This window comes from Coloeus monedula (assembly GCF_965178545.1).
Source record: "Coloeus monedula genome assembly, chromosome: Z".
Lineage (NCBI taxonomy): Eukaryota > Metazoa > Chordata > Aves > Passeriformes > Corvidae > Coloeus > Coloeus monedula.
The window spans coordinates 13,825,542-13,851,528 of record NC_138822.1 but is presented as its reverse complement, the minus strand read 5'-3'; the positions used below and the strand labels follow the sequence as shown (position 1 = coordinate 13,851,528).

The 25,987-nt window shown below is 36.4% G+C and overlaps 1 protein-coding gene across 8 annotated transcripts in view; it reads left to right on the top strand.

Annotated features, from left to right (window-relative positions):
- Positions 1–25,987, top strand: part of DMXL1 (Dmx like 1) — a 77,551-nt gene that overhangs the window by 7,568 nt on the left and 43,996 nt on the right. For all 8 annotated transcript variants that reach the window (XM_082301854.1, XM_082301853.1, XM_082301852.1 and 5 more), the window contains exons 2-15: positions 2,240–2,365; positions 5,900–5,977; positions 8,043–8,121; positions 8,619–8,751; positions 10,987–11,053; positions 13,691–13,866; positions 15,200–15,389; positions 16,856–17,024; positions 20,863–21,075; positions 21,822–22,075; positions 22,166–22,850; positions 23,382–23,503; positions 24,051–24,140; positions 24,431–24,533. In XM_082301854.1, coding sequence (XP_082157980.1) covers positions 2,240–2,365; positions 5,900–5,977; positions 8,043–8,121; positions 8,619–8,751; positions 10,987–11,053; positions 13,691–13,866; positions 15,200–15,389; positions 16,856–17,024; positions 20,863–21,075; positions 21,822–22,075; positions 22,166–22,850; positions 23,382–23,503; positions 24,051–24,140; positions 24,431–24,533 — 2,485 coding nt within the window. The remainder of the gene's footprint in view (positions 1–2,239; positions 2,366–5,899; positions 5,978–8,042; positions 8,122–8,618; positions 8,752–10,986; positions 11,054–13,690; positions 13,867–15,199; positions 15,390–16,855; positions 17,025–20,862; positions 21,076–21,821; positions 22,076–22,165; positions 22,851–23,381; positions 23,504–24,050; positions 24,141–24,430; positions 24,534–25,987) is intronic.

Sequence of the window (25,987 nt, the reverse complement as noted above, 5' to 3'; positions counted from 1 at the left end):
TTGCTGTGAGGTAATGAGGCACTGGAATAGTTGTCCAGAGAAGCTGTGGATGCCTCATCCCTGGAAGTGTTCAAGGCTGGGTTGGATGGGGCTCTGAGCAACCTGGTCTAGTGAAAGATGTTGCTGCCCATTGCAAAGGAGTTGGAACTTTTAAGGTCCCTTCCAATCCAAGGCATTCTTTGCGTTCTATCCTATGATTGTGGTGGTGGCATGAGGTGATTTCAGGCTTTCCTGTAAAACTAGAAATAGGAGCAGAAGAAGTAGATATGAGTAGTAAGTCTTTGAAGTGCTCATGAGGCCTAGGGGGGCATACACAGCAGGTGGGCTTCATACAGCCTTTGACACTTAAATCTTAAATACATTTTTAATAAAGCTATGTCTATGTTTCTATGTTATATCTTTACATGGAAGCACTTCTTTTTGTTTGTATTTGTTTTCCTTAAAACTGCCTCTGTACAGAACTCTAAATTCTACAAAATGGCTTTGGGAAAAATTGTGCATAGGATACTTTTGAAAAAGCTTTTTCTGGAGAACTGTGGACTTCACCAGTGAGTCACCAGGTGAGATCATTTTTAACTGAAGAAAAATGTTCTGTGATGAACAGGTCTAAAGTTCATGCCTTCACAGTATCAAAATAATTACTTTAACATTTGATCAAAAATTAGTACTCAATCTCCTCTTTTGGAATGAGTTTTCAGTTAGATTGCTTTGGAACCTGCCGTTCAGTATGTCAGTTAGTAATAAATGCTGCTCTTTTGACAAGAGGAATTACACTGCTTGAATGTCTTGAAGCTGAAGGGGGAACTGGACAGGAAGGGGCTCAAAAACTTACCCGTAGTAAGTGATCATAAATAAATATATGGTTCTGTTTAGTCTGCAGAATTACAGACAGCATTTTCAATTATGAGGTGGTGCCTAGTGTTCTGCTGGTTGCAGTGTGGTAACTGAATATTGGCTGGTAATGGTGGTCACAGTCTTCTGGCTAAGACTCTTTTTTGAAGCATCACTTAATCCTTTGTGGGGAAAAATGTCTTTGAAAATCTCCATATTTTTAGTTTTATTTATTTTAAATGTGTGTAATGGTACATTAGTCTATGCCAGCCTTGGTAAAATATTATTTCATGTAAAACACCTGAAAAGACGATCATCAGACTTCCAATTTATATATCTAGCCTTCAGTTATTCTGCTTTTGTTTTCAAGTCCACAGTTTTTATTTAATATATCAGAAATTAGTAGAGGAGTTGGTTGTAAGGTATGATCATTTTTGTCAGTGTATGGAAATCTTCCATCTTCAGTTTCTGTGAGACTGTTCTGCTCTTGAAACTTTTAGTCAATTAAAACGGTATTTTTGATCCTTTTATCACTCTCTTGCTCTCTAACAGAACACTGTTGTTTGTGCTCTTAATTTTGTTGCTGTCTTTCTGACTAACGTTTTAATGGGCGTGCATTCCTTCTTCCAGGACTTTCATCCTTGAATGCTGCTTTCTTAGGATAATTGGATGATGCTGCTCACTGTTGTTTCTACAAGTTTCTCCAGCATTTAATCTTCTATTTTTATCTGTACTCAGTATCTTATAAGACTTAATAGAATATAGGAAGAAATTTTGGCTCGAACATTGCAGGACTCAATGAACTGGCTCTGAATGTGTTAGATATATCAGCATGCTCAGTGAAATATAAACTTAAGAGAGAATAGAATTAATACAGATAACAGGAGGCTCAACAAGTCTGAGAGGACAGGTTTGCTTTTGTATAATTAAGCTTCATTTTGTTACCCTTTTGATTTTTTCCCATACAAAGTCCTTACTGAATGTTTCAGTAAAATAACTTCTAAAGTCTGTCTCCAGTCTAAGAAATATATTACTTTTTCCTAGATTGCAAGAACTTTGGGTTTTATGCTTTTCTTTTAGATGTTTTTGTATTTCCATCTTTTGTTTGCCTTTTCTATCATGAGCCACTATTTGCTTGTTATGCAAGTGTTGTGATGCACTTTTAAGCATGGAGAAGGAGTAATTTGCCACTTCTGTTGCTCGGTTTTAAATTGCAGACATCTGTATGATCTCTGCAAATACCTCTGTTCTACTGACTATATAATTTTTTACATGGGTAGGATGCATGGACTATACTGTTTCATAGTTCACTGATACACTGTGAGTAGATAAAGCTTTACGCTATTTTGGGTTTTTTTTGTTTTCTTTGGGGTGTTTTTATGTATTTTTTTTTTCTTATATACTTTAGGCATATGCATCAGGATGTGATATTGTGGTACTTGGGACTGACTTTGAAAGATTACAGATAATCCCTGGAGCAAAACATGGAAACATTCAAGTGGGATGTGTGGACTGTTCAATGCAACAGGGGAAGGTATGTGGTGCAGTGTTTCTAATAATGTTCCAGCAATGTCATGTTAAGCACCTTCTCAGGAATGTGGATACTTGCAAGTTAGAGCAAATATACTACAATGAATAGTAAAATGACTGATTGCTTTCTGTCTTTACTTCTTGTAAGCAGCACAGTAAATGTGAAATAGTAACCATAGATATGATTGATAGTTGTAGAAGATAGGTAGGACTGCACGAAGGCTGTGGATTCAGGGCTACATAGAGGACATGGCAAGAATTTGACTATAGGATGACTAAGTTGGAAGCAAAAGTAATTTATTCACTATGGCTTTGCACTGCTAGACATGTCATTGGCATGCTTTGACATGTTAGTGGCTGGCAGGAGATGAGTGCCTCCACAAAAAGTACTTTCAGATCATCCAGAAGAATGACATCTGTTTCAAGCAATTCATAAAGCCTCTCTTGGATGGGGTTTGCTGTCTTGAATTCTTAGCTTTTGTTTTTTGTAGGTAAGTCTGCATCAGAAATGTTGTATTTTAGACAAGATTGGGTTTTAAGTCTTTTTAACAGAGCATTTTTAAAAACTTTTCCTGTTAGAGTGAAAAAGAAATAACCAGGTAACTGTCCTTTGGGATGTCACAGTTATGTAACACCCTATTGGGATGTCACAGGGATTAAACTACTGACCAGTTCAGTAGGAACTCTGTCTGGATAAATATTTGCTCATGTAAGATGGGTTTTCTACCTCTTTTGTTTCTTTAAGCCTGTCCTTGTGAGTAGATAATGTCAGCTTTCTGCTCATTACCACAAGCCTTATAAGCTGCTGAGACCTTTGGTTAGATTCTGGTGTCCATCTTGAGACAAGACCTCTGATGGAATCCAGTTTGTGTTTACATGTGAACTCTGTGCTGATGAAACCCTGGCCACACCCTGTTCCTGCTTATTAGCATTTGAGTGATAAACTCTTGCAGTGGTAGTAAAGGAACACAAATGAAAATGAGGAAATGTTCTCTGTGTCTCTGGCCTCTCATAGCCATGAAGTCTGCCTGGGTTTCTCCACTGGCTGCTGTTAACTAGAAGTTGTTTTTTGAGTTCACTGAGCGTTATTTCTCCGAATTTGCAAGGTCATCTTGATTACATGATACCAATCCTGTATGCATTTAAATGACAAACTGTCATTGAATTATAAATTAACACGTGAATATATCATACTGTAAGGCTGCCTAAGCTTCAGAATTTTTTCATTTCTTAAGTAGACCTATGAGGTCATTTTGACTCGGCATGTTGGTATTGTTTGCTCTCAGGAAACTGAATGTGTTTCTAGAGTGCTGAAGTACTAATGGCTGGCTAGTGGATGGCTAGGAATTTGCCTATTGACCAGACTGATCAATGTATTTTCAGGTCTTTCTTAAAAGGATGGAATTTCTTCATAGAGCTTCTTCACTGGTGTTAACACACAGATTCCTCTTTGGTTTGTTGAAATGTTGTACATTTCCAACACTCTCAGTGTGTCTTTATTGGAAAAGTACTCCAGCTCTCAGACCATTTTTGTGTCCCTTCTTTGGACCCAGCATGTCCATGTCTTCCTGGTGCTGAGGACCCTGGGTGTGGTACTCCAGGTAGTGTCTCACTAGGATAGGGAAAATCACTCCCCTCACCCTACTGGCCACCCTTCTTTTGAAGCAGTCCAGGACATGGTTGACTTTCTGGGCTGCAGACACATGCTGCCAGCTCATGTACAGTTTTCCTGTCCACCAGTACCCCCAAATCCATGTCCATAGGGTTGCTCTCAATCTCTTAGTTTCTCTAGTCCATACTGAGAGTATTGATTTTGACTGACCCAGGTGCAGGACCTTGCACTCGGCCTTGTTGAAGTAGATGATGTTCACATGGTCTCACCTCTCTAGCCTGCCAAGGTCCCTCTGGCGGGCATCCCTTCCCTCCAGTGTGTCACCTGCCCCACACGGCCTGGAATCATCAAGGAACTTGCTGAGGGTGCTCTCCATCCCACCATTATTCTTTTTGGTGGTGTGCAGCTCAGTGAGGATGAGGGCTGAGTGGCTGCATCACTGCGGAAGCCTGTGGAGATTTTCAAGGGGTAGCAGTTGCTCTAGACACTACAAGTTGAGCGTTTTGGAATGCTAATCTTAGTTTGTCTTTAAAACCCATTAAACAATAAAATATGGAAAAAGTGTCCACATTTGGAGAAAAAGGAAAAGAAAAATCTTATCAATATGAGTTTATATAAATTTTTTGCTGTTGGGTGTGGAATGGAATTATTCGAGAAAAAAAACAGTGAGTTAGTTAAAGAGAATTAGAGAGGGCAGATACTAGTCTGAGATACAAAATGCCTGAAGAAACTTTTTCCTTGCAAATGTGACAAAATTATTCTTGGCATTTTTGGGTCAGGCTGATGTTTAGGTTGTTAGAAGGATAGAAATTTATTTAACTATCTGTTCTTCTAATGTAGAGGGTTTCTCTTAAGGCCATGGATCTGTGGATTTTAGGATCTGTAAGAATCTCTGTGTTTGTATAGATCTTAGGTATGATGGTTTAGCTTTGGTTTTTTTCAAGCTTTTGTGGTGGATACTGGAATCAAAATATATTTTATAGAGTGAATCTAACTTTCTTTATTATTGTTAAAGGAAAACTGTGAATACTTTCTAAGTCAGAATTTTACAGAAATACAAAATTGATTATTACAGCGTATCGTATCTGTAGATGTTCTTTTAGCAGCAAACATCACTTCAGAATGCAGGATGTCCGTTCTGTGTGAAACTATGTAAACTCCTTCATTTTGGTAATTCAGAACGCTTTTTGGCAACTTTGCTCTATGACCGTTCTCTCAGGCTGTCTGCCTGAGGTCTTCAACATACGTTTGGCTTGTTTTGGCTCTTCCTAGCAAGCTTGCTTTTGTATGGATACCTTGAGACCAAATACTGTTAATTTGTCTTAATGCAAGTTTGAGGTGGATGATAACCTGTAATGTAATAAGACTTTCAAACATCAGTTAAATGATCAAATGACCATATCGCAACTCTTTCTGAACTGTTTTATGTTAGCCTTTAGTAGTAGTTTTATATGCAGTTTTCTGCATTGAGTGTTTTGCTTGCATAGTCTTTTGAAAAAACTTCCTGAAAGATAGCCTGTTCTATGCTTGGAAAGTGCCCAAAAGTACTCTGAGCATATATTGGTTCCATGTCTGAGAATGTGAACTCTGCAGACTGTTTTGAGTGTTTACCTAATTCAATTTGGAAAGAATGTTGCTAATAATCTGATTTTTTAAAAAAAGGTACTTGTCCAGCTATAATCTCAGTAGCTCATCATGATTAATGAATAAATAGAGGTTTGTATTTTTATTATTCACAACACTAACTTCTTGATTTTTGGTAGATGTCATTTTTCTGTAATCAAAAGGAAATATGGATATGAGCTTCAATTTTATCTTACAAGCAGGGTTAAAAGTAAAATCAACCATTTGCATTTTGTTCTTGTTTGTTCAAAAGCTTGTTTCTTCTATGTGTGTTTATATACATTTAAATAAATACCACTTTAGGTTGCAGCTTCTTACGGCAAGGTGATTTGTATCTTTGAGCCAGTTAGCCTCTTGAAGCAGAACAGCGGTCATCATAATGTGAGTATTTCATCACTCCTTAATTTATTTGAGCAGTTACAAAGCCTGACTGATTTTATTGGTTTGCTTTAAAGTTGGAGTTACTTTGATGTCTTCTTATAATGCTAGAATAAAGTTGAGACGTAAGGTGGTCCTTGGGAAGTGAACATGGTGGGATAAGGACAGAGGCCTGTAATTCAAAATAGTTTTAAGGAAGATAGGCTTTATGATAATGCTTCATATTACTTATTTATGTAACCCTGCAGTTCATTACCAAAATATTCCAGAACCCAAAAAGAGGTACACAGCCCCATACTGCAAGGAGTGTAGCCATTAAAATACAAATTCCTTTTTGAACCATCCTGTGTAGCCTTTATGTTTTGATGTATTTTACAGTTCTTACTTTAACTTTAGTTTATGTATTTACATGCCCTTGGCCAAATTGTAATAGTTTCAGAAATCTGTGGCTTTTCAAGAATATCTGACTGGATGATTATATTTCATTGTTTTAATGGTGAATAAGAACAATAATTCTTTTGGGGCTTACTTTTGGTGACAGTGGTTTAGTGATTGACGTCCAGAATCTTAATTTCTGAATAATATGATTTAGGGCAATTTATTTAACCATGCCTCTTACATGAAGAGGAATATGGTTATAATTAGAAGCATTAGATTCTAATTAAAGTCAAGTTTGTTGATATGAGACAGCAATTGCTCCAGGAGCTTCTGTCTCCCTCTTCAGGGGTTTGGTCTCCCTTTGTATTAACAAATTGTTTATATGGCCGTCCAGTGGATTCCCCTCTTTGCATTAACCAGCTCAGTCATAAGATTCTTGGTGTACGTGTAAACCTGTGGTATATTATATATTAATTAAATAGCTGGAAGTGAACACCTGTGTAATATTTACATCACTGGAAAACAGAATAAAATTATGGTAAGATGTAAGTTCTTACACTCCTGTGAAGACTTCGGAAGTACTGCTCTTGTTTTTGGTCCATCCACCTCATTTTTCAGTCCATCCTGAATGTTTTTCTATACTGGTAAAGAATACACTTAGTTTGAAACTTCAAAGTTAGAGCAATAACTGTAAGCAGAGGAAGCACTCACCACCCATGCTTTGCTTTCAAATGTTTATAGTTGAAGAAATATTCTGTTACTTCATTCTTTCAGTATGCAATAATTTCCAGCATATTGTTCAAAGTTATTGTAAGATTGTCTCTGTCTTCCATTTACTAGAGTGTTCAGGGTCCAAAAACCCCAAGCAAACCAGCTTTGCAAATACTTTGTTTAGATCCTTATCTGCAGCTGCTTCTTACTGTCTTTTGCCAAACTTCTGAGAAGACCGAGTTGTCATGTTTTAACTTCACATCTATTTAGTGTGATATTTTTGGGGTGAGGGATGACTACTTTTAAAAAAGTCTGTGAATTAAGAAAGAAACCTTTTGTCTCCTAAAATTATTTCCAGAAATGTTTTAATTTTCTTCTATAATTCAAAACATCAAACCTTTGTGGTCTATTAAGGAAACAGACAAGATAAATATTTTGTGAACTTAATCCTCAGCTTGTCTTAGAGAGTGAAGTAGTGATGCAAAAATGAAAGATATTTGACAGTCCTAAGGTATATTTTTTTTAAAAAAAAGGGGGTGGGGGGGAAAGGGGAAGTATCACCTCTGTTATCTTAACCTTTTTGAACTCCTCTAATTCAACAGCAGTACAGATATCAAATACCAGGTACATTTAACTTGTGTCATTTTTGATATCTTTTCTTTGTTCCAAAAATAAAATCTTACTTCCTCCTAAAAGAATTCTCAAATTCAAGGGTTTTTTTGTGTACTGATTTTTTTTCCAATCTAGATTTTTAAAATAAGAACTTAAAACCCTCTATAAGTATGGTCATATTAGTAAAAGGCTATTTTGTTTTAGCATCAGAATGAATCAATTTTTATTAGATCAGCAGTTATTTATGTTAAACATCTTCATAAAATTTGAAGAATGCAGTGAAGATGAGCTATTTAAAATTATAAAAAGTGGAGGGAGGAGAATGAAGTGTTTTCATGCTAATGTTTGTAAATACTTAAAATTTCAGGTGTTAGATTACCAGTGGCAGAAGAATGCTCAAATCTCACTGGAAGCCATAGCACATAATCTAACATGGGATCCTGCAGGTAAAAACAGATTAAAAGAAACACTTATCTACTCGATACCACAACTGATTTCTTAATTTTGATTTTTTCATTCCTTGTGGACAAGGAAAAGGTTTTTGTTCTGTCCTAGCATGATAGAGAACACCAAAGCAGAGTGAAATGTACCTTCTGTCACTTAGTACAGGGGAGCTAACATACTAAGTGCATCTGTATGGTCTGACTTGATTATTCTTATCTGAACAGATAAGAAAACATGGCTTAAATGGTAAATATTTGTTGAGAAAGAGGAATGTCTACAGTAGACCTAGGCATTTTTTTTAGAGCAGAACTAAAATTTGATTAATTTTCATGGTTTTAATTGTAGGTGTTCAAGTCTACCAAAAAAAAATCTAGTAAAGGTGTATCTCCCAGATTTTTTTCTGCAGTTTCAGATTTGTAGAACTTTTTTTTCTCTCTTTACAAAAGTCTGTATTTTGGTACTTGTTTTGTAGTTAGATTTTCATAAATATTTGTTCCAGGTACTCGCCTTCTGACTGGTTCCAATTGTCTTCAACTTTGGTCCAATGTTCCTTTGGAAAACCCTACTCACAATGACAGTACTGAAAGAACAGATGTTGGACTTGGAGAATGGAGATGTATCTGGCAATGCAAGTAAGAAACACATTTAAAGACACGTAATTCCTTTTTCCTTACTGATTCATACCTTTGGGATGAAATAATTTGTGTAGTTGAGTGAAATGCCATTGCATACTGTTATTTGATAAATATTATTGATATGAGATAAACTTGAATCATATTTCCCTTGACTATGTGACATTCTTTCTTCTTACAAGATCAGTTGCAGTTGGTTTTGGGACAGTTCCTCAGTTACACAGAACACTGGTAAAATGCTGAGGGAAAGCTAATATTGAAGTTGTCCCAAGAGGCACTCTTCCTTGTACAAGAAATAAGGTGAAAGCTGTGTGATTGAAAACTATTGTGCTGGCAGGACTGATTAAAAAAACACTTCCTCCTGTGTTCAGTGTACTGCCTTGTTTTTTCCTTCTCACATCCCCTCGCCTTTCACTCTTACTTTTTCTCAGTTTGTTCTAGGTATTTGGTACAGTCATGCCAAGATTGATACATTCTCTTCTCTGTGTCTCTGAATTCTTTTTGTATTCATGTTGAGTTTGATGTTTACAGCTGTGTATTATACGTTCAGAGGAGTTTTAGTTTAGTACTTAAGTTTATAAGACAATTTAAATCATGGTCCTTCTGCCATAGGCAGGCTTTTCTAGTACAGTGGGGTGCATTGTTCACTCAGGAGCAATGTACCGTGTGACTGTCTCCTAAAGAAGTTTAACGAAGTGGCTGACTGGGCAGACCCACCTGAAATTCTTCTTTTTGAAGCATTTAGAATTCTAGTAGGTAGTTCTCTGCATGTACCAGAAAAACGTCCTTTTTATAATCCTTCAATTGTTCCTTTTGCTCTGTACTTCAACTTTTATCAATGACGTGTTTAAAAACTCGAGATCATCCAAATGACAACTGAAAAGCTTTTCTTTGCCTATGATAAACTTCCCAAATACAAGAAGTTGATGACTTAGTTTATTTTTTGAGACATCTCCAGGTGCTCATCTCTCAACCTAATAAGAGAAGTCAGGTTATAGACAGAATGCCATTGAGTGTGACTTTAGAATCTGGGGTGTTGGTAACACTAGTCAAAATCATACAGATAGTGCTTTTCTTCTGTCCGTTCTGTAATAGGTTTTGCATTTGTATCATGTATAAAGACTTACAGAATTCTTCTCAGGTCTCCACCTGCTTTCCTCTTTTTAACTCTTTTTGTTGGAGATAGAGCTTGGTGTTGTCTTCTGTGAAGGAGTAGGTCCTGGAAAGGATCAGGAGAGCCTGCTTTTTTTGTTCTCCTTTGATGCCTGTATGCTGGCATTTGGACTGCAATTACATTTAGAATAGGTTTTTCTTGTAGAGAAGTCTGCAAGAAAATTATTTTGCCATACTACCCCTTGCCAGAATAATTTTTAATGCCTGAAGGAAACATTCCCAAATGTTTTCATATTTGCTGCAGTAGGAGAATTTTGCTTAAAACTGGGTGGATTTCTTTCATACACGACTCTTGTAATTGCCTTTCGCTTGTTACTGCACACACTAAATGCATCCTACTTTTGTTGACCTGTTGGATAACTTAATCCCTCTTGAAAGTTGTACCTCCACAACTTGTTACACATGCATTAAATTCAAGATGAAAATGTACACCGTATCTGTGCAGTGCAGTTAAATTCCTGTCTGTTGTTCTTCTTATTAATAAGCTTTGTTACTTAGTCAATAGCTGAGTGCTTCAAACCCTGTAAAAGAAGCTAAAACACTACAAAAGTGAACCACATAATTAGGCTTAGAATATTTTGGTGTAGCATCTTATATCAGTGTGACCATTCAAGTAAAAGCTACTTTCAGATCCTTTTTAACTACATTATTCTTTTTACACCTTTTTGTTTTCCTAAGTTGTAACTGTAGAAAATATGAGAAGTGGCGCTATCTTTTAGAGAAGTTAGAAGATAATATGGTACAGCAGAGACCAGTTCAAGATCCGTGTTATCATGAAGTCGGAGCAGTTTAATCTATTAGTATCTGCTTTTCTCCGATGATATTTTTGAATATTGGCTATTCAGCTACAAGGGTTTGGTTCTCTGGATCACTACAGCCATGTGTTGTAGATGAGTTTACTTCTTAGTCCTTTTGGACTTTGTTAAATCTTAACTGTTTCACACAACACAATACACACTTGTATTTAAGAATTAAAAACTTCTCATGAGTTCAAGAAAAAGAATTTTTTAGAATTCTATAAAAGTTGTTAAAATTAATTTTCTCTTCTTCTTTATTCCATAGAACTGCTTCTCAAGTTTGTTTGATGAAATTCTCACCAGATGGGGAGTTTTTTGCTACGGCTGGAAAGGTAAGCATTTTTTTTCTTTATAACTTTGTACTAATTCAGGTAAGCTATTAAAGCAAACCAAGAAAAACACATTAAACAAAAGGCTACTTAATGAAAAAAACACTTTTTTCATAATTTTTGCATAGTCTGTGTATGCGTCTTTACATTTTGGTAAACATGAATTTGGGAGAAAGGTAGTTAGAGGCAGGGAGGTAACACACTAAATATTCATTGCTTACTGTTCTAAACCACTACTTTTTAATTTGTACCAAATTATAAGACATCAGAAAAAGAAGAGTTTTGAGGAATGGGGGAAATCTGTTGATGAGATCACTGCTGGATATCCTACTAGTGAGGAAATATAATCAAAATACAAAAAAATAAAAAAATAATAATAAATGGCTCTTTCATATGTTTTTGTGTAAACATATCTGTATGCCTTTTTGTGTACATAGAAGAGAATTTGCATTCCCCTCCGTAGTTGTATTGGCACATAATTCATGCCAGTGTTTGTGGCCAGTCTCACTAATTAGTTCTGTGTGCTCAACATTGAGCAGTTTATCAGCAAAAACAAAACCCCTTGGCAAAATAAGCAAAAAAATTGAAGTAAAATGTCAGTCTTTTCCTGAAACAAACAAATCTTTTATTTATACTCCAAAACTTGTTGTTCAGGTTTTGTAAGAGAGTAATGTCCTTATAAGTCAAAGCAGAAAAAAAAATCAAGACTCTGTAGAGGATCCAGTGAACAAATATGACAAACCCATACACGAATTTATGCTGCTTGTTAAGGAATATGACTGAGATAAGTAGTTGTTTTCTGCATCAAGTTTCTGCTGCCAACTAAAGAACTTAGGAGAGGCTGCAGAGTTACTAGATACGAAACAAAGTGCCAATATGTAAGGTTAATTAGAAGAATGCAGTTGCTGAGATTGGTGAAAACCTGGTTTAAGTGTCACAGAATCCTGAGTAGTAGTAACCTGACAGAATGTGTTTCAGACTGAAGAATAAAAGACAGTTTTGCAATTTGCTCTAGTCTGTCTTGGAAGTATGAGTGAAAAATAAGTGTGTGCACATAAAAAGTGGTTAGAACAGTGTTTGATTTAGTAATAATGTGGAACTTTGCTGTTTGGGTAATAATGTCTCTTAATACATGCTTGAAAAATAGAGTCAAGGATGATTCAGTCTGCAAATACATCTTGCTTTTGAAATGTAGTTGTCATGCATATTTTTGCAATTCAGTTACGTGTATCAGGAACAGATGAGTAATGCGCATCTTGATTTAGTTGTATGTATTTGTTTTTTCCTTTAAAGCTTGCTATCTCAGGTCATCATGCTTGATTGGAAGATTAACTTTTAAGGCATTTGCTATCTTTAAAGAAGAAACAAATCTGTAAAATCACCTAGATTTCCTTTTTCAGGGAAACTACTCCAACTGAGGAGCTTCCAACATATAAAGTGAAATACTAGACTTTCCTAGCGATAAATTATTACTTGGATAACAACAAAGCAATAAGTTCTAATGGTCCATATTTTTGTGTTTATTTGAATGTTGTATTCCTTGATGTAAGTTCTGTGTTGCCTTTAGCCATTTACTGACTGAAAGGAGAGCTGTTCTAGCCATGTTTTAGATAACATAAAAATCTATGAGTCTATGTTTTATGTAAAAATCAACTGTTTTGTCATTGTTGGCAATATATACTATGTGTATTCCCCCTTTTTTTGATGGGTAGGAGTTAATATTTTTTTACAAGCCAAGTTTGAGGATTTCTAATGTTACAATTTGATGGAATTCTGGAAAAATTAATTAATCTGCAAGTAGCTTGTATAGGGATAATATTCTTGCAGAGTTTTTGGCTCTTGTGTCACTTCTGTCCCATTATCTTACATTATAAACTCCTGCAAAGCAAATTACTGAATAAGTAAGAAAATTAGTAAGTAGGAGAACTAGTATCATATTTTTTATCATAAATGCCTAAGTTAGTTACCTGCCTGGAGAATCTTTAAAACACATCTTTGTTCCTGTGTCTTATTCCTTTACTTAATTTTTTTAAGTCAGCAAAACTAACCCCTTCTCCCCCCAGTAGGGTAATGTTATGTATACCCAGGTTAATTCAATATTTCAGTGCCATTCACATTTAGTAGCTGATCAACAACTTGTGAATCTAGGTCCAGATTAATTTATCTAGTCCTCGAAGGCATGATCAATTTATGTGTATATCTGAAAAAAGCAGGCTGAGCAGTACTGAGCTTGGTTTTTGAGATACCATCTGTGACCTTTATTTGTTTTCCTAGCAGTTAAATTTGTGCAGGGGGTTTGGGTGGTTTTCTGACAAGGTAGAATTAGTCGTATTAACATTTGAATACCATCTCAGGCGAGTACAAGTTGTATCCTTGTGATTAAAAATTGGCAGTTAATCAGAAGGACCAAAATGAAATCCAAGTTAGTAATGGCAACAGTTAAATGGAGGCTCTGCTGCTGTGTTTCCTTTAAGATCAGGTTTTGAAGCTGTTCTTACAGAACTGTTTCTCTCTGATCAGAAAAGTATTTTACTTTAAAGAAAAATCAAACCTCAAGAGATGTACTCAAAAGTACTTGAAACGAATCATATTCTTATGCAAGGTAGTCTTATTTACTGTCTTTTTTTTGTCTTTCCACAGGATGACTGTCTTGTGAAAGTATGGTACAACACGGAGAGCTGGCGGTCAGCTGTAACACCACCTGGTGCCAGTCCAGAAAACCAAGCAAAAGAACTTGATTTTTCGTTTGTTTATTTGGCTCATCCTCGATCAGTAAATGCATTTTCATGGAGAAAGACCAGTAAATTCATGCCACGGTCAGTAGTTCTAATAACATGAGGTTCATGCAATGCCCAAAAACCCTCTCGCTCTATGCAGTCTGCCTCTCTCTACAGTCACGCTATTGTGTGGTTTACTTCAGTTATTGAGTGTGCACACCTTTTATACTGTTTGTGCTCTTGAGAGGATGGTAAGCATCCTCTTACCTGGCAAAGAACTGGAAAGATAGAAGAGTAGTCTCACAGACTGACTTAGGCATTGAACTTAATACAAAATCAGCTCTTGGAAAACCATTTCTCTTTGCTTTTTTTTTGGTTGCACTAAATGTTCATTCATGCTTTTAATCTCGACTTGTTCTATCCTGATGGAATCAGAGCAAAGTCCTGTGACTTGAAGTCCTCTTTCACAAACATTCAAATATTTTCATGTCTTTTCGTTTGTTTCTTAACCTAGTACAAAGCTAAACCTCTGTCAGAACCAGTATCTGGAAATTGAATTCAAGTAATCATTTGGAACTGATATTTTGAGTTTGGGCTTTTAGGGTTGTGTTCAGGTGATTCCAAAATGACCTGTCCCTAGTTTTCATGAGTACTTGCAGTCTTAAACTGAAGTAGTGTTAGCAGTTTAGTTTTTTTATAGCAGTCTTTAAGACTCTTCATAAAGCCATTGCTGTAGTTCTTACTATATAGGTCACTTTTGAAAATCCACCTGCTCCATGATTCCTAAGGGAGTTTGCTGCTGGACAGTCTGGTCATAGCTTTCAAGCCTTAGTTAGAGCTAAATTGTGAACTTACATAACCAGGAAACCTGATGATCTGCTTAGTTTTTTTACAGTGTACAGCTTAGGCTAATTGGATTTTTTGGCTATATATTTAACACAAATTGTACTTGGGAGAACAGTAATTAAAAATTTGTAGACTTAAATTTTCTGTTGCATCCCTTTTATTACCTGAGTTTTTTTCTTTTGGATGTATAATTTTGTAAGTGGTAGATACCAGTAAGATCCGGAATTAAGATCAGGTATCCAGTATTATTATGGGCTTTTTATGTGAATGACTTTAAAAGATAAAAATACATATTTTGCTGTTCTGGGTATGAATTTTTCTTTACATCGAAATCCACAATTTGCTATTGCACTGTTGTGTGATGGCATGTGAGGTAATTTATAGTCAGATACTTGAACAGATGGGAAAGCCTTTCCTACATCATTTATTTTCCTAACAATACATTGATGAGTTTTTCTTTTGCTGGTATCTTTAAGTTGGTTCAATTCCAAAAACTGATAGTGGAAAACTGTTTGGAACTGTTGGTTTATTTTGATGCTGTGTAATAGTTAGCAGCTTCTTCACTCCTTAACTTTTCTTTCATTAGTGGTGCTGTCTGCAATGTACTCCTGACTTGCTGTAAGGATAATGTTTGTCGTCTCTGGGCAGAGACTTTGTTACCCAATGACAGTCTGTTGTATGGGGGAGGATACAGCAATTGGAGTGAAGCGGCGAACTTCACAAATAACTTCAAGAGAAATATTTCAAGTAAAGAAAAAGTGCAGAGTGCATTAGAGGTAAGAATTGAAATTGAACAGTGAGAATAAACACACGTACAAACCTGTCATTTTAGACATGTTTGTCCTTTGTAACTCAGGCATGTATCACAAGCTGAAATCCTTTATACCGGAGATGTGCATAAAATGTTACGAAAGGATGAACTTCCTTAAAATCTTCCTTGGGCAGGCTAAGCTGACAGCTCTTCTGCTGAGCTTCTCACATTGAAGACACACTGTTCCAAAGTCACAACTGCCTATTTTGGTCTGGTGACTGAAGAAAAGTGCTTTGCAGTATTTAGTTCAAAGGGCTAGAAACAGTATGGAGCACACATTATATATACGTTTTGTGAAACCCTGGAGTGATGCTGCCTTAAAATGTATGATAGGGGCTCACTTGTTACCTCTGAAATTGTGGGATGCTCTCTCTGACTTCTGCAACTGGAAGAACAGTAATATGGAGGGAAGAAAAATAACTTTGCTGCTGTAGTCCTCAGAGCAGACTGCTCATAAGCATTAAGGCAAGTGATTTTTACCAGATAGTGTTTTCTAACCAGTGGGAATTAGTAAGAAAGTGTAGCATTAGTGGTCCGCATCAAAGGTATGTAGAACATATGTGGGCATTGTGCCTTTATTGTAATGGACTGATGTATTTTGCATGCTTACAGTGCTTTCTTAGCACATATAGCATACCTGAAAAATATGACAGGCTGAAAGGCACAACAGAGCAAGGAAAATAGAGAGGAGACAAAAGGAAGATGGAAAAAGTTCTGTCTTCCTCTGGAGAATAAAAGGCAACATTAGAGATCAGAAGCAACAATTATGTGAGAATTGAGAGAAGACTGTTTGATATGAGCATGCTGTGTTAAGATGCAGAGCACAGCAAGTGAAAAGAAATACCAAGCATGTAATACCATCCTTAATACAGATTGTGTACCGCTGTGTAGCTTTGGGTGCTTGCATAGATGTCTACAGCACAAAAGGCTTGAACTGTGTGAGTCAGTCTTAAAAACTGAATATTATTTTTTTGCTTGGAAACATGTATTTATATAAAAGAGGAAGACCTTAAAACTCATTGTGCCCTTTTGAGGGGTGTTGAAGTGCGGATTTAATTAGATCCAAAGTACAGATCGTGTTTTTCAGACTGAAATGAGATTACTCAGATTTGCTGCTTTGTTCAGAATCCTGAATAAGCATGGCATATGTTTATGAAACCCAATAGTATCTTCTGTGTAAGTATAAAAACTCTATGAAAATTGTGCACTGAAGTAGTTACTATGTGAAGGTATTTTGTAGGCCTTCATAAATAAATCTAAAGGCACTGGTTTCTCTCCGCTGTGGACTCAACACAAACAATTTTGCAAGAAACAAAAATTAGCTTTTAATCTGAAAAGTATCATTAATTAGTGCCTAGAAAACCACTTACAGATGAAATCTGCCTTTTTCTTTTTGGAAGGATTTTAAATGATACCTTATTCTTCATGCAGTTAAACCTGAGGCACTTCCGGCGAGGAAGGAGGAGGTCAGGTGCTGTTGTAGCACATACTGGATATGCTCTGCATCAGCAAGATCCTCATGAAGCTCACAGGAGCATTCCTCCTCATGCAAATGCCCTTTGCCACTTCCATATTGCTGCCAGTATCAATCCAGCCACAGGTAAGAAATTTAATGCTTGCTATGAAGTAAACTCCAATTTCTGTTAGGTATGTGTTCTCTCTGGAAACTTAGCAGGTGTATTTGTAGAGTATATGGTCATGCAAAATTGCTAGTATGTTGGTTTCATTTATGCATGAAAGGACTTTCTACAGTAATGAAATGATCTGAATAAATTTCCTCTGCAGTAATCCTTTCTTTTATTTTGTATGTCTCTTAAGTGAGATTGATAGTGTCTAAGATGGAGAAAGCTAAGTATTTGTATCTGTGTTCAAAATTTACTGTGAATTGTGTATGATACTGGGAACCCACTGATAAAAAAAAATTTCTAAGCTTCTTAAAGTGAGCACCTGACACTTAATTCTTGAAATAACCACACATTCCTGTACTTTTGTCTCAGAACCAGACAAAACATGCCTTCACCCTGCATTCCTTGTAATTTGATATTGCCTTGAACCGGAACAACATGTTGATAGGGGTTGAGGTAACACCCCTATAGCTGCTGATACTTCTGTCTTTATTATCTTTGGTATGCTGAAAATGAAGTGCCTGTCTGCTTGTTGAAAAACCGAATAGAAAAGCCATATTGACTAGCCTTTCATGAAGGTTGTGATGTGGTTTTCTGTGTCTAGAGTTAATGAACAAACATACTGTGTAGTTCTTTTCTTAAACTAGTTAAGCTCTGTTTTGTAGTATTGTTTTCCTGTTCCTCCTGTTTGAAAGGCCAGTTTTAAGCTAAGGGCACTCATGTTTAGTTCATATTGGTAGCTGTACAGCCTTAGGTATGATTGGAAAGAACAAGTAGTTTCCATTAACACTGCTGCACTAAGGAAATCTCTAAACACTTTCTCCTTGATTAGTCTTCAGTGTTTTGAGTAGTGGTTCATTGTTTCATATTTTAATAGACAGGACAAGAATCACATCGAGCCTACCAGAAGGAAACTTCCTGCATTTTTTTGCTGTACCGTCAGTGCTATCCTATTTCTACAGTAAAAGTCTCCAGTGATTATTTATTACTGCCCAATGTCACACAGGAAAGTTTCTCGAAAGCTTCTTGGAGATTTGTAGACCTCCTCTGGTTTTTTTCCTCTTCATATTACGCAGTGAGCTAGCTAACTTTTTCATGTGGCTAGCACATAATCTTTGACCCCTTTTTTTTTTTACCTACTCTTAATGCATTTCTTATTTTTGATACAGAATAGCTAATGTCATGGTTTAACCCAGCCGTCAGCCAAGCCCCAGGCAGTCACTTGCTCGCTCCCAGCAAGACTGGAGAGAGAATCAGAAGGGTAAAAGCCAGAAAACTCGTGGGTTGAGATAAAACCAATTTAACAGGGAAAGTAAAAGCTGCGTAAACAACCGAAGAGAAGCAAGGAATTAATTCAGTGCTTCCTATGGGCAGGGAAGTTTTCAGCCATCTCCAGGAAAGCAGGGCCCCATCCCAGGTAACCATTACTTGTGATGACAAGCACCATCACTTGAAGCTTTACCACCTTCTTGTTTCTTCCCCCACTTTATATACTGACCATGATGTCACATGGTCTGGAATATCCTGGTCAATTTGGGTCCCCTGTCCTGGCTGTTTCTTCTCCCAATGTCCAGTGCAGCCCCAAGTTCTTCTCCAGTGTGGCAGTACAAAAAGCAGAAAAGGCCTTGGCTCTGTGCAAGCCCTGCTCATCAATAACAAAAACATCTCTGTATTTTCAACCCCGTGTTCAGCACAAATCCAAAACACAGCCCCGTACCAGTCACTGTGAAGAAAGTTAACTCTACCTCAGCCAAAACAAGCACAACTATGCAAACTTGAATTTTGCTTTTGATAGACTTTGCAGTATAAATATGCCAAGCAGCAAACACATAGAATGAGGATAAAAATAATCTTGAAAAAGATTAGAAGAATATTTTCCTAGGTACTTAAAACTTGGGCCTTTCTAATCTTGTATTAATGTTACCTGTATTAATAGGTATCTGTTTTAATAATGTCTTTTGGATCACTTGGTCTTTAATTCAGTCGATTGGAAGATAACATGTTGTTCTTTAATGCGGAACCTCTGAAGTAACTATCACATTTTAAATCTTAATTAGAAGAAATATATGTTCTCCCTTACAGTCAAGTCCTTAAGTACCTCAGTCTAACTGAATTCTCTAAGTAGGCCTTTTTGTTTTCCCTTTTGAAATTAAATTTAATTCAAAAACCTAATTGTATTTCCTTTCATTCAATTTAAAGAAAATTGGTTTGTGATCTCTTACTTGAACATTTTCCATTACTAAAACATTTTGAAGTACTTGATAAAAACTAAAGCCAAAACAGCTTTATCTCTCATTCACTTCACGTTTTGAAGAATAATACTCTCATGTATATTTATATAAGAATAAATATCATGTGAAACTAAAATCTTTGAGACCTAATTTTATAATGATTTTACTTTTCCTGGTGTTCAGCCTGGGTGGAATTCAGTGAAAGGAATAAGCGGTGGTTGCTAGGACAAAATTGTCTCTAGGCAATTTCAGGAAAAGTTACTGAATCCTAAGACTTCAGAAATTTTCTGGGAAGAGTGATTGTGATTTATGAAGCAAATAGAAATTCACTAAGAATAATGTCCAGAGATGAACATCATTTAGAAGCTGGTAGTTTTAGATGGAAATTGGAAAAAAAAGTGATTTCTTTAGTGACTTTGATAAGTACTCAAAAAGCACATAGATTTATAATCTAATCTGAAAAGTAATCTTTCTAGTTCACTTTATTCACATTTACTGTAGCTTCATCTTCCAACAAGGGTCAACAGAATTTTTCATTCCAGGTTCTGTTACTTGCCAGATGTATTATGATACTTTTGAGACTGGCATTGCCCTGTGTAGGAAGATAGACTGTATTTCTTAAATGAGCTGTGCTACTTTTGCCCCCTTCCACTGCTATACCACCTCCCCACAACAAAATTGCTGGTTGTCCTGGTGCTCCTTTCTTTTATCTGTGTGCTCTCAGTTACAGTTTTCTTTGGCTAGATTGGAGGATTAGTAATTCAAACCCATCACTCATTTTGATAAAAACAACAGATTTGGAGTGAAATGTATTTTGTCTCCCAGGACATGGAATTTAAGTAATGCTGCATAAATAGGGAGCAGAAGGAAATGACTATACATGGAGACTTCTAGGTGGGAATTATATGCAGTATGAGATTTTAACATGTTGCTGTATCACGGATTTGAGGAAATTGCTATAAGTCACCTATCTGCTTTTTAGCCTTGCTTAATTTTGATTATGTTACTCTGCAGCAGTCTCATCCTTGCTTCTGTCACACACTTGTGATTACTGCTTTTTTTTTCAGAGCAACATGGAACACCAAATACCATCAAACAGCAATGTGAATTAATAGAATATATCAGAACCAGAACTCCTGGGGTTTTATGATGGTGTGACAGAGGGCATTTTCTGGTCTCTGTACTAATTTTTGCTAATGTAAGCCTGTGGTCTTTGATTACAGTGTATATCTACTGCAGCATCCATTGTAGACTAAATGTTGGGAAATTATGTTTAAATTATTTGGTTCATACTGAGCTGTAGTAGCAAAAAATAAGGTAAATTAACCTATATGGACAGTGTTACATCAAGGAGATACGACATTGCAGGACCCTACTGTTATCCTAATGTAAGCACACCAAAGAACCTCTGTGTGGAACAAGTCTGAAAGCAGATGATGTTGGTGAGAGGAATGGCAGGTGGCAATACACTTAGATTTATTTTTTTCATTGTGGGGTTTCTGCTTAAAAAACATCTATCTGAATTTTTTTTTTTGACCAAGCTTGTTTAGTTCTCAGAAATGTCAATATCTTTTTCTGGTAGATATTCCTCTACTCCCTTCTATCACATCTCTAAGTCTTGGTGAAAATGAAGAAAAAAGTGGACCTTTTGTTGTGCACTGGCTAAACAACAAAGAACTTCATTTTACCTTATCTATGGAAGTGTTTTTGCAGCAACTTAAAAAGAGTTTTGAACATCATTCTCCTGAGACTAATACTGAGGATTCTAATCAGGTGGATGGCAGAACAGAAGAAGGTAAAAGTCATCTACACATATGTCATATAGAGAAATGGCCTTCAGTTTATAAAGTAATTTGTAATGTTCCCCCAGGGGAAGTAAGAGATGGGCAACTTGACATGTAAGGATACAGGCAGATTACAGTAGCATTTCAATGCATTTTCTTCCCTTACACTGCAAGTATCTAAGTGACTTTAAAAAAAATTATCTGGAAATTCTGATTTCTCTTTTTAGAGAGAAGAATTCCAGAAAGTTTGAGTTATATATGCTGAAAATGGTATTATTTAATTAGGCTCAACTGGAGGCCTTTGCATTAAAGTGTTACTTTAATATTAAGGAAACAGGAGCAACTTTAGAATTAACTTTCTTTTTTTCGATATTAATGTACAGCTAATTTAAATAGCTTTATTCTATAATATAATACAATACAGGCAATTAGTTTGAATATATACATTCTGGAGATTATTGCCTTTGCTCTGTCTATGCATGCAAAAATTAGTATAAAATAGGGGAAAAGAAAAATATTTCAAATTCAGGTGCGACATAAACTATTTTGGTTTGTTAGACACTGAGCTCCATTAGAGGATTTATGGTTATAATTTTCATTCTTTTAAGTTAGCTCTCGTAGGAGTGGCTTATAAAAGGCCTGAAATTAGCTCCAATGCGTGAATAATGCTGCTTGTTATACTTCTGGTTTTGAATATTATGTATATATATCTCTCTCTCTCTATGTATATCTATCTATCTGTATCTGTGTATTCTAGAAGCTGATGAAAATGGAGATGAACAAAAAGGAAACCAAGAAAAGAAGGAACTGGGTGATGAGAAAGCTGCTCCATATTCAAACCTTGTTCCTTTATCCTCTGCTATTATTGATCATGAAATTGAAATTCTGCTTTCTGAATGGGGTAAAAATGCTGACATGCTCTTCAGTATACATCCTATGGATGGCTCCCTGCTGGTGTGGCATGTGGACTGGCTAGACGAATACCAGCCTGGCATGTTTCGCCAGGTGCAGGTACTTCATTCCTCCTGCATTTTACACTGCTGTTCAGTGACAAGTGTGAGGGGAACTCTAACACTTACTCTTTCTTTCTTAAAATTGCAGGTGTCGTTTGTCTCGAGAATTCCTGTTGCATTTCCAACGGGTGATGCAAACTCTCTTTGCAGAAGTATAGTGATGTATGCTTGTACCAAAAATGTTGACTTAGCTATTCAACAAGGCAAACAAAAGCCTCCTGGCCTTACACGATCTTCATCTATGCTTATCTCTTCTGGACACAGTAAATCAACCAACAGTTTAAAACTAAGTATCTTCACACCTAATGTTATGATGATTTCCAAACACGCAGATGGGTCACTGAACCAGTGGCTAGTGAGTTTTGCTGAAGAATCTGCTTTTTCAACTGTACTCAGTATTTCACATAAATCCCGATACTGTGGTCACCGTTTTCATCTTAATGACTTGGCTTGCCACTCAGTATTACCACTGCTGCTTACAACCTCACATCACAATGCTCTAATTTCACCAGATGTTGAGACAGCACTACAGGCAAATGATTCTTTAAAGTCTCAGGAGTCACCAGTAAGACCTCAGAGTAGAGGCAATGCAAATGTGACGTCCCAGGATCCCAACGCTGTTTACAGTGAACTTATTCTTTGGAGAGTAGATCCTGTTGGGCCTTTGTCCTTTTCTGGTGGAGTTTCTGAACTTGCTCGGATCAATTCTCTTCATGTTTCAGCTTTTTCTAATGTTGCATGGCTGCCCACACTTATACCCAGCTATTGTCTTGGTGAGTTTCATTTTCTGATTAGTGAGGTGTTCTAGAATAAAATTAATGTAACCTATTAGTGCTCTTAAATAGGTAATACAGATATACTTGAATGTACTGAAAAAAATGTTGAGCATGGGTCCTTTATTTCACAAATTTGAAGTTGCTGGTACTTGGGAATTCTTTATTCCTATTTGAAAAGTTGCTGTGTTCTTCTGTCTTTTATGTACTTGGTATTTTAGGAGCTTATGCAGTAAAGTTCTTTTAGACTAGTGCATACTTCAGAGCATGCTGAAGATTTAAAAGCTGAGGGAGATATAGCTCTAGTTTGCAAATGGAATTCTTATTTCCTTTCATACACTTTGATTTGGTTGCTAAGTGCAGCTTTAGACTTTGTAGTTCTTGCGTGCGAATGGCAATTAACAGGAGATTTTTTTTTAATGTTGTATTGTTTTTCATCATAACTTCAAAATTCCTCTTATCAAAAAAAAAAAAAAAGGAAGCTATATGGTGTTTGAATATTTGAGCAGTTTCTACCTTCCTGCTTTCCAGGTGCATACTGTAATTCTCCAAGTGCCTGCTTTGTGGCTAGTGACGGACAGCATTTAAGATTATATCAAGCTGTGATAGATGCTAAGAAACTTCTGTGTGAGCTCTCCAATCCAGAAATTTCTGTGAGTGAAAAGCCGTCTCAAGTTTTTGCGTATTACAACTTCATTCAGTTGCACTAGGCTCAGACTTGTTGGTGACTGACTAAGCTGGTTGCTGAGGATTTCACAGATGATTCTGCTTGTAAAAACAGATTAGGTAAAGGTTTTTTAGCCATACTGTATTTCATTTAATCTCAAGCTATGGATATTGAGGCAGGTCCAGGTTTGATTGGGAAATATCTGTGAAGTGCTTGCACTACAAGGAATAATAACTGTGTGTGTACATTGCCATCCTAAGGAAAAGTTGAGACAGTAATGCAGCTTTTGGGGAAAGGACAATAAATTGCTGCATGTGGGGCTTTCCAGATACTCCTATCACCTTTCAGCCATCAAAACCAAATGTGCTCTTCATAAAACAGGGAATGTTACTTGTGTTCTTACTGAATCACTACTAGTGTATTTTTAATGCTTTAGTTAACACTTGCATAGTGATGTTGCACCTATCTAGCAGGCTATGCCACAGAAATGCACAAGAGTTAACAAGACCACTCCCCTGGTTCTTTTCAAACAGAAGTATGTCGGTGAAGTTTTTAACATTGTAAGTCAGCAATCTACAGCTCGCCCGGGATGTATCATTGAACTGGATGCCATCACAGAGCTTGTAAGATCTTTTGCTATACTCATTTTATGCCATATAATTAGCTTTTTAAAAAGTGTTAATAATAGAGGCAAGACCTGTAGCTCTCCATCAGGTGAACTGGAGGTACTTAAAGACTGTTTTTGACATATACTTGTACTTGTTTTCAACAGTACCTGTAAATGAAAAGAATGGGAGTAATGAAGGTGCATTTTCATGAGTCGTCTTTTGTTGATGTGTTTAACTTACCGAGAGAGAAGTCCTGAAAAGTATATGCCATGGTGTTCACTTCTTGTGTGCTTTTACTTTCTTAGCATGGCCGGAAAACACAGTTATTCCATGTTTTTCAAGAAGACTTTATTTTAAGTAACCCGGAGAGGGAAATGCCTTCAAAGAAGAACAATTTATCAGTCTCTGGTAAAGAATTCTGTTTCATAGAACATTGAGGACTGTTTTATTTTTCATTCCACAGAAGAAAAAGAACTTGTTAAATGGTTTTGATCATGTTACTGTCAAATACCTTATTTGAGATCTTCAGAGGAGCATTTAGTCTAATGAAACTCATGAGCGTTTCACTTCCTTTTGAGTTGTGTGCAACCAAATTTTCGATCAAGTAGTTTAAATCACAAGATACCCATTGTATACTGTATTCAGCAGTCCCTTACATGAAGGGGGAAAGAGTTTTAAATGTGAAGCCTGTAGTTGTAGGGTATATGACACAGACAAGACTTACTGTATTCTTTCATGGTAGGTGCTCTTCCTTTACATCAGCCAAATACTGTTCCTCAGGTAAATAGTATAAAAAATGGCAGGCCAAACAATTCTTCCTCGCTATAATACTCTTGAGTAGTGTGTGGATTTGTAGGTCCTTGGACAGATCTGAATTGCTCTGGAATACATGATTAGTTTTCCTCGGTGAAGTGGCCCAGTTAACCATGTTATATAGCCATTACATTGTTCTCTTCCAATGAAATAATGTGGGGGAGGAATAGGAGTCAGAGTAAAGTTTGTGATACCAGGTCATCTGCAGTACTAAATGGAGTCCTGAGTGAAAGGAAGCAGAGGTGTGAAAAAGTGTAAAAGGGACCTAGGCAAGTATTACTTGAAGTGGATATACATAATGATTATTTGGGAATTGGCTCTTTCTACCTGAGGAAGAGATTTGGAGTAGTGGAGATAATTCCAGCCCTCAGCAGAGTTCAAAAAATGCAAATGGGATGTAGAAAATTAGGAACAAAATGAAGAACAAAAACAGTGTTACTCTACAGCATAATTGTATGTTTACATCTTGAGTGTGATATACAGAAAGAATTTTAAGAGAAATATGGAAAATACCTTAGACATCTGTATGTGTTCTGAAGGTCTGTATAGATGGCTGCATGCCATCACTGTAAGGAACTGGGCTAAATGAACCCTTTGAAAAACTGTTAAATTAGAACTGTATCATTTGCATGCATTCTAATTTGAAAGTATTTTGTAATACTTTTAAAGCCTTCTTTCCTCTTTAATAATGCATAAAGGTAGTTATCTCATGTTGTTTTTAATAAGAGCAAATTAGCTTCCATACATTTTTCTATGGTACCACAAGCACTGCAATGTGAAAAACACAGGGCAAATACAAATTATTCTTGATAATGTTTGATGTATACATGCACCTTAAAGGGTTGGAGGAATCATGGAGGAAAAAGAGTCACTAAATTAACTATTCCTTCTTGGTCCTAATGGTTTGACTTGAAAGGAAGAGAATGCATAGGTGCACCCTCTAGAAATGGGCATCTATTAATAGTACAGCTCACATCCTCTTCTCTTTGTGTAAAACTAGAGCAAGTGACTTCTTGCAGAATTTAGGAAGAAGCATTGTATCACTTGTG